Source organism: Crocuta crocuta, unplaced genomic scaffold, assembly GCF_008692635.1.
Source record: "Crocuta crocuta isolate KB4526 unplaced genomic scaffold, BGI_CrCroc_1.0 scaffold218, whole genome shotgun sequence".
Classification (NCBI taxonomy): Eukaryota; Metazoa; Chordata; class Mammalia; order Carnivora; family Hyaenidae; genus Crocuta; species Crocuta crocuta.
This window is the reverse complement of record NW_027533170.1, coordinates 4,771,670-4,785,276: the sequence shown is the minus strand read 5'-3', so window position 1 is coordinate 4,785,276 and position 13,607 is coordinate 4,771,670. Positions and strand designations below refer to the sequence as shown.

The 13,607-nt window shown below is 39.5% G+C and overlaps 1 protein-coding gene across 3 annotated transcripts in view; it reads left to right on the top strand.

The window, feature by feature from the left end:
* COMMD10 (COMM domain containing 10) overlaps positions 1 to 13,607 on the top strand; it is a 202,435-nt gene that overhangs the window by 8,483 nt on the left and 180,345 nt on the right. For all 3 annotated transcript variants that reach the window (XR_013330775.1, XM_077746317.1, XM_077746318.1), the window contains exons 3-4: positions 494 to 604; positions 2,893 to 3,048. Coding sequence is in view for 2 of the 3 variants with exons in the window: in XM_077746317.1 (XP_077602443.1) it covers positions 494 to 604; positions 2,893 to 3,048 (267 nt within the window). In the remaining variant the exon portion in view is untranslated. The remainder of the gene's footprint in view (positions 1 to 493; positions 605 to 2,892; positions 3,049 to 13,607) is intronic.

The window sequence follows — 13,607 nt, the reverse complement described above, 5'->3', positions numbered from 1 at the left end:
GAAAATTACATGAATAGGTATTTGTTTTTGTGTGTCTAACTAGAGTATTGTATACTTGGGGACGTGAACTGACTTTCTCTGTAGCACGTAATAGATACTCAGTAAATATATTTGAATGTGGAAGATGGATATTACTGTTAATTATTATTAACATTTTGGGGTTTTACCTTCTATTACTGTTTTCTGTAAATGTCCATTTCTTTAGGTATTTACTGGTAGTTTCCACCTCCTATATAAGTCATAGAACTTAAAGTAATGGGTTTTTTTGAATTTATTTAAAATGAGCTTCCTTTGGCATGATCCAAATAATGAATTGTACTATGACTTTGAGTTGTTGACATTTACAAACATCAAATTGTTTCACCCTGGATTCACTTTTTCTTAACATTTCTTATCCATGTGTGAATCAATGAATCTTCTGATATTCTTCTGTCGAGTGTCTAAGTTTCAAATTCCTCAGTGTTTGCTAATAACTTGTTTTTTTGTGTTCTAGGCTGAGAATAGTTTCAGTGAAGAAGAAGAAGAAAAGCTTCAGGCCGCGTTTTCTCTAGAGAAACAAGATCTTCACCTAGTTCTTGAAACAATATCATTCATTTTAGAACAGGTATTTTTTTTTTGCACCAGACCTCCTAACCATACTTTCTTTACTGCATACTTGTATTGCTATGAGAGCTATCATTCTTTTTATTTATCTTTTTTCCATCAAAATTTTTTTAATGTTTATTTATATTGAGAGAGAGAGAGAAAGTATGAGTGCGAGTTAGGGAGAGGGGGAGAGAGAAAGAAGAGAAAGAATTCCCTGTAGGCTGTCAGCGCAAAGCCCGATGTGGGGCTCAAACCCATGAACCGTGAGATCATGACCTGGGCCCAAGTCAAAAGTCAGACGCTTAACCGACTGAGCCACCCAGGGGCCCCCATCGCTTTTTATTTTTTCAAAAATAGTGTACAGATGGAAGCTATGAATATATTGTACTTGAGAATTTTAATGTAGTAAAAATATTTGAATGTATGGTTTTTTCCTACCATATTGCAGTCTACAAAACAATCTAAATGTTGAGTACCATAAGTAAAGTATTTAACAATGTGAATCAAGACTTCGTTGACTTGAGACGGGTATAAAACATTTTAATTCATTGTTGCTGGGTATCATAACTTGGAGAAATGAGCACATTATATTTAAGAAATTTAATAAATGATTTCGGGGGGATTTATTTGAGTAGGATGGTAAAACATTTAGAAACCAAATAACTGTCAAAGGACTTTGAAATGTCATACGATTTCTTCCTAATGAAGTGACCTTTTGCATCCCTTGTTTTCAGCTATTAAATTCGGTTCAAGTCCCATCTCCTTTCACTGTAGCCTTGCCCCTTGCACTAGGCAGTCTTGCCCTAATTTGGATTCCTTTTATCCTTGGTTCATCAGAGTGGAGCACATCATTAGTCTTTCATTTCATGTGTGTCAACCTTCACTGGGTTTTGAATTGGAGAGGGACCTATCATATTTTTGGCTCATCTCCTGTAAACCTAGCACATTGCTGGGCTTAAAATAGATTTTCAATAAATTCCTGTTGGTTGACTTCATAGTGAATACTTGTGAAATGAAAGTTTCAATAGTACGGTAGCTTCTTGGGCATTCTAGCGAACAGATACGGTCAGGAAGGCAAGCACCCAGGCATCTACTTCCTACAGCCTTATGCAAATTACAGATCGTAAAGATGACGGTGGTTCTGAGCCCTGGTGAACCTTCAATAGAAGGATAATCATGTAGGACCCAGCAACATGGGCTTCATGAGAAAGTCATTCCAGAAATAGAACAGATATTATTAAAAGCACTTTATTTTTATAAGTTTACAATATTTTATTATATATGTTTACAGTGTTTTATTATATATGACCTAGGAAGTTGGTAGACGAAGGTGCTTTGAGAAAAGTGCTTCTTGGAAAACTGGGAAAGGAAACCATTATACATTCCTTTGAAACAGTTCAGTGAAATAAGGAAATAATAGTTTAATTTTATTTGTTTACAGTATTTATTTATTAAGTAATCTCTACACCCATTGTGGGGCTCGCACTCATGACCCTGAGATCAAAAGGTGTACGCTCTTCTGACTGAGCCAGCCAGGCACCCCAGAAATGATATTTTTAAAAACAATTTTTTTAACTTTTATTTATTTTTGAGAGACAGAGAACATGAATGTGGGAGGAGCAGAGAGAGAGGGAGACACAGAATCCAAAGCAGCTCCAGGCTTTGAGCTGTCAGCATAGAGCCTGATGCGGGGCTCGAACCCAAGAACTGTGAGATCATGACCTGGGCCAAAGTCAGATGCTTAACTGACTGAGCCAGCCAGGCACCCCAGAAATGATACTGTAAATAGGGTACCATTTACATAGCTAACGTAAAGAAGTTTTTCTATTAAACAGACTTAGGGTTACTTAAGACAGGCAAAAATGGGAAAGTGTAGCCTGAATAATTTAAATTAGGCCCTTTAACCCTGCATCTCCCAGTTGTGTATATTATTATTGGTGAATAGATATAAAACATTTATGGGGTGCCTGGGTGGCTCAGTCAGTTAAGCGTCCGACTTCGGCTCAGGTCATGATCTCGCAGTCCATGAGTTCGAGCCTCACGTCAGGCTCTGTGCTGACAGCTCAGAGCCTGGAGCTTGCTTCAGATTCTGAGTCTCCCTCTTTCTCTGCCCCTCCCCTGCTTGTGCTCGCTGTCTCTGTCTCTCTCAAAGAATAAATAAACATTTAAAAATATAAAACAATGCTGATAGAAACAGGAAATTTTTTGTTGATTTAAATCATTGCAAGATAATTTTGTATTTGATTATAATTCAGAGTATCTTCCCGAATGTGAGGGACGTAGGTAACACTGTTCTCCCGTGACCAGGCGGTGTACCACAACGTGAAGCCCATGGTTCTGCAGCAGCAGCTAGAGAGCATCCATCTCAGACAAGACAAAGCAGAAGCTTTCGCCAGTGCTTGGTCTTCTATGGGCCAAGAAACAGTTGAGAAATTCAGACAGAGGATTCTTGCTCCCCACAAGGTATGGGATTATACTACCCCAGTGATATTTTCCAGTAAGAATGGCAAAAATTGTACTGGAAGGGTTTTCAAGATGATCATGTTTTGTAGAGGGGTAGTTGGGCAAAAGGAAGAATATATACACTATGCCTTTCAGATTGTTTCCATACATATTGGCCACCACGATGTGATTTAATTTTACTTGCCTGTTTAAAATGTGTCTCTGTTGATACCATATGTTTGCATGTATAGGTGGATTAGGAGGAACTTAACGGAGGACCTCGGGTTGAAGAAGGGGAAAAATAGTTGGAGAGAGGGAGGGAGGCAAACCATGAGAGACTCTTGAATGCTGAGAACAAACTGAGGGCTGATGGGGCTTGAGGGGAGGGGAAAATGAATGATGGGCATGGAGGAGGGCACTTGTGGGGATGAGCACTGGGTGTTCTATGGAAACCAACTTGACAATAAACTATGAAAGAAAAATAAATAAAATGTGTCTCTGTAACCTCAGAATAGGAATGAGACGGTCTTACCCCTGCCCCCCTTTTTATAAAACTTGGGCAGAATTGGTTATTCTTGTCAATGGTGTACCTGTGTGTAAGTCTTCCTATATTTTTACTGAATCATGTAACTGTGTGCATGTGTATTTGCGCCTAGCAGAATGTACTCGATATTTGTACAGATAGCGTAAAAGGGAACACTTGGGGACAAATAGAAAGTAACAGCAGTGTTTCAAAGCTCTTGAGGGGCCTTTCATCGCTGTTAGTAGAGGTGAAGGTGATCACACAGATTTTGACCTTTTCTCTAATAGGAGGCTGTGTCACATCACTGATTCTCAGATGTGCACCCCGCGGTATTCCTCGGATCAGTTTTATGGGTTGTTGCGTATCATGCTTTTTATATGTTACCATTTGATTTGCTACTGTTTTGTTAAAAAAACCTTTTCCGTCTATGTTCATGAGGGCTATTGGTCTATAGCTTTCTTGTGATGTCTTTGGTGGTATCAGGTGACACTGGCATTGGAAAATGAGCTGGGCCATGTTCTCCCCTCCTCTTCCATTTTCTGTAAGAATTTGTGAAGGATTAGTATTACTGTACATTTTCCAGCATCATCTGAGAGTTCCAGTGCCTCACTGGCACTCGGTATTGTCACTTTTTAAAGAAAATTAAAAAAAATTTTTGATTGATTTTTATTAAAAATTTATTTTTAATGTTTTATTTATTTCTGAGAGAGAGAGAGACAGCATGAGCAGGGGAGGGTCAGAGAGAGAGGAAGACACAGAATCTGAAGCAGGCTCCAGGCTCTGAGCTGTCAGCACAGAGCCCAACGCAGGGCTCGAACCCACGAACTGTGAGATCATGACCTGAGCCGAAGTCGGACGCTTAACTGACTGAGCCACCCAGGTGCCCCATTTTTATTTATTTTTGAGAGAGAGAAAGAGAGAGAGAAAGCGAGTGAGAGAGAGCGAGCTCACTAGCAGGGGAAGAACAGAGAGAGAGGGAGACACAGAATCCGAAGCAGGCTCCAGGCCCCAACCTGTCAGCACAGAGCCCAACACAGGGCTTGAACTCAAGAACCACGAAATCATGACCTGAGTTGAGGTCTGACGTTTAACTGACTGAGCCACGTAGGTGCCCCACACCTTTTTTCTTTTTTATCAAGGTTTATTTTTGAGAGCGAGAGGGAGGGCACAGCAGGGGAGGGGCAGAGAGAGAGGGGAACAGAGCGTTGGAAGCAGGTAGTAGTATTTTTATTTTTTAGAGAGATAGAGAGCAGGGGAGAAGGACAGAAGGGGAGAGAGATAGTGAGAGACAGAGGGAGAGAGAGAGGGAGGGAGGGAGAGAGAATCTTAAGCAGGGTACACGCTCAGTGCGGAGCCTGATGTGGGGCTTGATCTCACAACCCTGGAATCATGACCTGAGCCAAAATCAAGAGTCAGACATTCAACCAACTGAGCCACCCAGGCGCTCATTTTTCTTTTTTAAAGTAATATTTTCATTTCCAAATTATGTTGCATTGTATCTATATCTAAGAAGTGGTTTAGTCATTTGGCATATAAAATATGCAAAAAAGAAGTTGTAAGGACATGATTAATTGTACATTGTTCCCTTGAGAATGCAGAAAAATTTCTTTTGCTAATACAGAGTGTCTGAGAGGATAGCTACATTATTTTAATACCTTAAATGATTAATTAAAACAGTGTTAGCAAACTTGCTTTTATAGTTGACACACAATGTTAGATTAACTTCAGATGTACAACATAGTGACTTGACAAGTCTGGATGTTTTTTTTAAGTTTTTTAAACATTTATTTATTATTAAGAAACAGAAAGAGACAGAGCATGAGCAGGGAAGGGGCAGAGAGAGAGGGGGACACAGAATCTGAAGCAGGCTCCAGGCTCTGAGCTATCAGCACAGAGCCCGACGCAGGGCTCAAACCCACAAACTGCAACATCATGACCTGAGCTGAAGTCTGACACTCCACCGACTGAGCCACTCAAGTGTCCCGACAAGTCTGTGTGTTAAGCTATGCTCACTACAAGTGTAGCCCCATTTTGTCACTATACAGTGCTATTACAATACCATTGGCTGTGTTTCCTGTGCATGTATGCCCGTGACTTCATAACTGGAAGTCTGTATCTCCCATCCCCCTTCACTCATTTTGCCTATCTCTCTCTCTGGCTGCCGTCCGTGTATCCTCTGTACTTATGGGTCTGTTTCTGCTTTTTGTTTGTTTATTCATTCTGTTGCTTTTTAGATTCCACATGTAAGTGAAATCCTATGGGAATTGTCTTCTGTCTGAGTTACTGGACTTAGTATATAATCTCTGGGTCTGTTCATGTTGTTGGAAATGCTAAGATCTCATTCTTTTTAATGCTGAGTAGTATCTCATGTACGTTGAGTACATATAGCACATCTTTCTCCATTCATTTATCAGTGGACACTTGGGTTCTTCCTTGTCTGGGCTACTGTAAATAGTGCTGCAATAGACATAGAGGGCACATATAGTGTTTTCATTTTCTTTGGGTAAGTATCCAAAGAATTACTGGATCATACGGTATTTCTATTTAAAAAGTTTTTGAGAATCAGCACCCAGTGTGGGGCTTGAACTCATGACCCTGAGATCAAGAGTCACATTCTCTACCGAATTGAACCAGCCAGGCACCCTCTGTTTTTAAGTTTTTGAGGAACCTCCATGGTCTTTTCCACAGTGGCCGCACAGTTTACATCCTTACCAGTAGCGCGAAGGGTTCCTTCTTCTCCACATCCTCGCCCTGTTACTGTCTTTTTGATTTTCACCATTTTGACAGGTATAAGGTGGTAACTCATTGTGGTTTTGATTTCCATTTTCCTGAGGATGAGTCATGCTGAGCACCTTTTCATGTATCTGTTGGCTGCATGTATGTGTTCTCTGGAAAGAGGTCTGTTCAGGTCCTTTGCCCAGTTTTCAGTCAGACTGTGGTTTTGGTGTTACGGTTTATAAGTCCTTTATATATTTTGGATATTAGCCCCTTATCAGATACATCATTTGCGAATATCTCCTCCTATTCGGTAGGTTGTCTTTTCATTTTGTTCATTGTTTCCTTTGCTGTGCAAAAGCACTTTACTTTGATGTAGTCCCAATAGTGTATTTTTGCTTTTGTTTCCCTTGCCTGAGAAGACATATCTAAAACAATGCTGCTTTGGTCCATGTCAAATTTACTGCCTATGTTTTCTTCCAGAAGTTTTACGGTTTCATGTTTCACATTTAGATCTTTAATGCATGTTGAGTTCATTTGTACGCTTGATGTCAGAACGTGGTCCAGTTTCGTTCTTTTGCATGCAGCTGCCTAGTTTGCTCAGTGCTGTTTATTGCAGACACTGTTTGTTCCCCATTGATATTCTTGCCTCCTTTGTTGTAGATTAATTGACCATATAAGCATGGGTTTATTTCTGGGCTCTGTTCTGTTCCATTGATCTCTGTATCTATTATTGTGCCCATACCATACTGTTTGGGTTACCATGGCTTGGTAATATATCTTGAAATCTGGAATTGGGATACCTCCAGCTTTGTTCTTCTTTCTTGAGATCATAGCACGCATTTCTTGTGTTTCTTGAAGGCCACATACTCTGCTGGGTGCTTTGTGTCTTGTAAAACCTGCTCATAGTTATAGCTTATATTTAAAATACAATTGAGGTTTAGGGGGATTGAAAAATTGGTTCAGGGTCATTGAGTAAATGGCGGAGCTGGGATTTGACACAGCAGTCGCCCTCCTAAGCATTTATACTGTACTTCTACCGAGGTGTTAGCTACACGGTTTTCCTGCGAAGAGTGGTTGACATGGTTTTGTGTGTATGTAGGATATCTTTAGAAAGGAAGAAAAAAACCTTACAAAGTGTAACTTTACGACACCAACCCAGTTGGTCTGTAGTGAAACTGACTTGAGAATCAGATCTATTTTTAAAGCCTTTTTTTTTTAAAAAAAAATTTTTATTATTTTTGAGAGAGAGTGTGGGAGCAGGGAGTGGGCAAAGAGAGAGGGAGAGGGAGAATCCCATGCAGCCTCCGCATTGTCAGCGCAGAGCCCGATGTGGGGCTCGACCTCGCAAACGATGAAATCAGTACCTGAGCCGAGCGAAATCAAGAGTCACATCTTCACTGACTGAGCCACCCAGGTGCCCCTTAAGCCTTGCTCCTTTTAAATCATGCTACCTCTGCGGCAGCTATAATGCTGTCTTCCTTTTTGGCTCTGATAACTGTTTCGGCTCTGTGTGAAAATAGATCCTGTCATTTAAATTGTCACAAAAATGTATGGCAGACACTTGTTACGCAATGAACAAAAGATATATTTACAGTGACTGCTGTTTTGGTAATTGAGAGGCTCATTGGCATGAACTCTGTGTGCAGTACAGGCAGTAGCACATCTGTGGGTATTAATTCTAAACTCAAAGAGGCAGATTCCATTAAATAATAAGTTAAAAAAAATCAAAGGTGCTTATTTTTAATTTAATTTTTTAACACACCTCCTTTTGTCCTGTATTATTATTTAGCTCCAATAAGGGAGAGGCAGATTGGTTTTCTCTGGGTTTTGTAATAATGCCTGTGCTACATCGAAGAGATTTTTAAATTTTATCCCATCTCACTTTTTAAAAAAATATGTTTATTTTAATCTTTTCGGAGACTTGAGACTGAAAAGTCACCACCACTTTTTTGAATTTTGTATTCTTCCCTCTTTTATCACCATTGCCTGTGTCAGCAGTGTCCTCCTAACAGGGTTTTCTCTGGGTTTTGTAATAATGCCTGTGCTACAGCATTTATTAAGTGACGGATTTCCTTTCAGACAGAACTTGAATACTATACTTCATTTTACTCCTCAAATTCTGCTAAGAGTTCCTTTACTTATATTCCCACTATATAAATGTAAAACCTTTCACGTCAGATGCTATTGACGCTTTAATCTATTTTCTGAGACCTTAAAATGGCAAAGCGGGGATTTGATACAAGTAGTCACACTCCTAAGCCATTATGCTCTATTACCACCTAGATGTTATTAAATATTTGCACAACTGATATTAGAGAATATAAATGCCTATTTTTCTAAAATAATTTTACATTCCAAATTAACTCTGCTCCACAGCAACAGATGTGATGAAGAGAAATATATGTAAGGCATATTTTAAGCACTCTGAGTAGCCGGCTCCTTTTCTTTTTTAAAAAAATAAAATTATTTTTTTATTGTTTCTAAAATTTATTTCTGAGAGAGAGAGGCAGCATTAGCGGGGGAGGGTCAGAGAGAGAGGAAGACACAGAATCCGAAATGGGCTCCAGGCTCTGAGCTGGCAGTCAGCACAGAGCCTGACGTGGGGCCCGAACCCACGAACTGTGAGATCATGATCAAAGCCGAAGTTGGACGCTTAACTAACTGAGCCACCCAGACGTCCCATAGCAGGCTCCTTTTCTTAAAATGCACTTATATGTTTGTTAGGGAATTTTTAAGTATATATTTGACACTTAATGTTTGTTTCCAGTGTTCAAAGTAGGTTTATTTATTTACCTTTTTAATATACATTTTTTAATGTTTATTTGTTTTTGAGAGAGAGAGAGAGCACGCGTGAGAGTGAGCAGGGGAGGGGCAGAGAGAGGGAGACACAGACTTCAGAGCAGGCTCCAGGCTCTTAAGCTCAGAGCCTGATGCAGGGCTTGAACCCACGAGCTATGAGATCATGACCTGAGCTGAAGTCAGACGCTTAACAGACTGAGCCACCCAAGCACCCCTGTTCGAAGTAGGTTTAATGTGAATTTCTCTTGTTGAGAGTGTTCTTAACTTTACCAGTTACATGGCGAATTTATTCATATGTTTACTCACTGCATTGTACATTAGTGAAATTTCATCCTATCTTCTTGCAGGTTCTTGAGAAATATTCGTTTAAAGTTGGATAGCCAATGTTCTTGAGGTTGTAATGTTCCTATAACATTCTTACAAATATATCCCCTTTTAGCCATTAGAGTACGATTTACTTTATCGTTAAGTGCAACAGCTAATTGTTTGCTTCACTTATGGTTAAAAATACCTGTTTTTTATATGGAGTATAAGAAATTTGGATTTGATATTTGTAAAATCTACTGTATTATTTTCTTTAATATTTTCCTTGATATCCTTGTTTCATTTCTTTTGGAATCCTAAGGATGGATAAATATCTTTATATAAAGAGGGCAAAAAGAGCACACTTGATGTAGCTAAATCTTAAAACACGGTATAGAGCCATGAATACGTATTTGAACACTTCTTTAGGACTTGAATACTTCCTAACATTATCATCTGCATTTATAGGAAAGGTATTTTGTTGGAATTATGTCCACATACAAGTCAGAGTTCTGCCTCTGTTGTCACTTTAGTTGTTGGCATGGTATGAATCATGTCAAAGACATATTTTTTCATGTACTGGGATTGACTGAATATAAATGTTTGGAGGTTTCAAAGGCTGCTATATTTATTTAATACTTTTCATTGAAATATAATTTACCTACAGTAAAATTCACAGAATATTAAGAGTTCAATTTGATGAGTTTCAAAAATTATACACGTCCATTTAATCATTATCCAGAACAAAACAAAGAACATTTTCATCACCTGGAAAAGGCCCAACGTTGATTCCTCTATCCTCACCGTCACTTTCGTCACCATAGATTGGTTCTGTCTGTTCTGCGATGTAATATAAATGGATTCAGAAGAATGTGTCTGACTAATCTCTCTCAGTGTGATTTTTGTTGTTGTTTTTTGATTCATTCATGTTGTTACTTGGATCAGTCATTTTTTTGTTGCAGAGTAGTTAGTATTTCATTGTATAAAAACACCACCGTTTGTCTCTCTGTACCCATGTTCATGGACATTTGGGTTGTCTCCAGTTTCTGGCTATTAAGAATAAGAGTGTTGTGAACATTTGTGTACAAGTCTTTTTGTGGACATATATTTTAATTTTTCTTGGGTCTATACCAAGGAATGGGTTTGCTGACCTTCTGAGTGAGATCTGACTGTTTCTGTTTGGGTTTGAGCCAGCCTGCCCTGTATGGATTGTGGAAAGTCATATAAATGTGAATCTGTCACCTTGTGTGGTTCCTGCCTTAAATGAGTGGAATTCCCTTAACTTCTACCTGCTTCTAGTCGTTCTCCAATGCCTTCAAATCATTGTTTTTAAGATATTTTGTCTAGTGGTTATACTTTTATTTGTAAAGAGGGTAATGTAATATAAACTGTTTCCTACTATTACCATATTAAGAACTCTAAAAGTGATTTTTTGGGGCTCCTGGGTGGCTGAGTCACTTGAGCATCTGACTTTGGCTCAGGTCATGATCTCACAGTTCATGGGTTCGAGCCCCACATCAGGCTCTATGCTGAAAGCTCAGAGCCTGGAGCCTGCTTTGGATTCTCTGTCTCCCCTGCTCTCTGCCCCTCCCCTGCTCACATTCTGTCTGTCTCTCTCAAAAATAAAACATTAAAATTTTTTCTTAAAGTGATTTTTTAAAATTCTAAGTGTTATTCTATCTCTCCTTTGCTCCAAATCCACCAAAGACTTTCACTGTGTTTTACAAGAGAAGTCAAATTTCTTAGGATTCCTCATGATCTCTAACTCCCTTAATCCACTACTTTAACTTTTGGACCTTCACCTTTTAACACCCTTCCCCTGGCTGACTTTGGTCACCTCTAATCTCTTTACTTCAAAAGTGCTTCTCGTGGAGAGTCATGACTGGCTTCCTTTTTCAGCTATTTGTTCTCATGTCACATTTGTCATCGACTCTTGCCCTAATGATCATAGTGAAAGGAGACCACGTCCTAGGGTACTTTCTTCATTTTTTTTTAACATAACATTTAATCTTATCTGGCACATTATATATATCACTTGTTTATTTTTAAAATTTTCTGTCCCTGTTACTAGACTCTGAGCTCTACAAGGGCTGTTTACTATTGTATTTTTATTATTTTACCCCTTGGAAGATAGTGGGGTGTCCATAAATAGTTGTTGAATGAATAAATGCAAAAGTTGTACTATTTTGAAGTGCGGTCTATCAGGTTTTCTTTTTTTGTAAATATTTTTTATTTATTTCTAGGAGAGAGAGAGAGAGAGACAGCGTGAGCAGGGGAGGGTCAGAGAGAGAGGGAGTCACAGACTGAAACAGGCTCCAGGCTCTGAGCTGGCAGTCAGCACAGAGCCCGATGCGGGGCTCGAACCCACGAACCACGAGATCATGACCTAAGCGAAAGTCGGACGCTTAACCGACTAAGCCACCCAGGTGCCCCGGTCTATCAGGTTTTCTTATAAAGAAGGATATTTGTACTCATGGGTGGAGAAAGACCAAATAAGAAGGGGATATGGGTTATATTTTTTTATTTCCTAGTATTCTTTTTTTCTTTTTTTAACTTTTTTTTAATTCTAAGTAATGTCTACACCCAATGTGGGGCTCTGACTCATGACTCTGAGATCCAGAGTTGCACACTCTTCTGACTGAGCCAGGCACGCCCCTCCTAATATTCTTCTGTGTTTTCATTTGGTTGTACTTCAAACCTTTTGTGGTTCATTTATTTCATGACTCTTGAGTTTTGCTGACATACTTGATTCAACCATTTACATGTTTTCCTTTTTAAACGTGGAAATAAAGAATTGCTCTAGCTTGAAACAGAAATTCTCCCGGAAAACAAGGTGATGTCATTAGCTGTATTGCAGCAATCAATTTAAAGAGCTGTAGATCTAAGAGCCCCTTAATCAGTCTCATTTGAAACAGAAATGTGTTCTCTGCTTCATAAATAATTGCCTAAAACCAGAACCATTAACAAATTAAAGATTTTACTAATGCCAAAAATTGTGCTGTTAGCAAAATTACTCTTATTATGTGCCTCGTATTCAGAAATTGCTAAATAGAGTTGATGTACTTTTTGAGGGTGTTGCCAATTGTGAGAGCATTAGTCCAATGACGTTTCAGTGTCCTCAACCTTGCACTCTCATTTTCATGTATTCTTGGGATGCAGAGGTGGCACACAGTTTGAAGGATGGTTTGTTGATGTTTTCCTTCCTCGCTTTTCAGTGTGGATGTGAAGACCATGATGAGGTATTTTGGCCAAGGCTGTGAGTCGAGGAGTATAATTAAGTTCATGCCATCTTAGCAGTGAGACTAGGCTGACTTTTGTGACCTGTGAACCTAAGGATCTAGGTTAAGGAGTGTCCCTAAGTTGTGATACAATAAAGCATTTGTACCTCTTACAATGAGTAGCTGTAGCAGCGGCATTAACGAAGGGCATTGGCTTAGTGACTTTGGGATTTTTGATGTTGTCTGGAGATTGCCTAATGCATAGCCCTTTGCAGTATGATTCATGTAGTATGTTTTGTGGAGGTTGGCAGTCACCCGGGTGAAGGATAATGCTGGTATTAATTCAAGAAGTTTACCTCTTTACATCTTTGAGAAAAGTGGTAATATAGTCATGTCTGTGTAATACGGATGCCGTATTGCATAGCCGTCATCTCTGAGATTCTGACATTGTCTGTACTTACAGGTATCACAGTTGAGGATTCTTTCTCTAGGATGCAAGCAGTAGTGAGTGCGGCTTGGCCCTTGGAGGCTTACTGCTTCCTTTTCTTGCCAGTGATTAGAGGGTGGGAGAGAGGGTGATGGGAGTGGGCGGCCGAAGATGTGCTCCCATTGCAGCTGTTGTTCTGGTACAACCTTTAGTGTGTCATTGTTATTTTTAAGCTTATTTATTTATTTTTGAGAGAGAGAGAGAGAGTGAGCTTGGGAGGGGTAGAGAGAGAGAATCCTAAGCAGGCTCGCACTGTAGGTACAGAGCTCGATGAAGGGCTCCATCTCATGAACCTTGAGATCATGACCTGAGCCAGAATCAAGAGTTGGACACTTTACTGCTTCACCGAGCCACCCAGGCCCCCGGTGTATTGTATCTTTTAAAAAATAATGTTGAGTTATAGTTTACATAGTGTAAACTGTATCCTTTTAAACTGTGCTGTTTGATGAGTTTTGGTACATGTACACCCGTGAGATCACTACCACAGTCACCACACAGAGCATTTTCATCCCCTTCAATCAAAAGTTGCCTA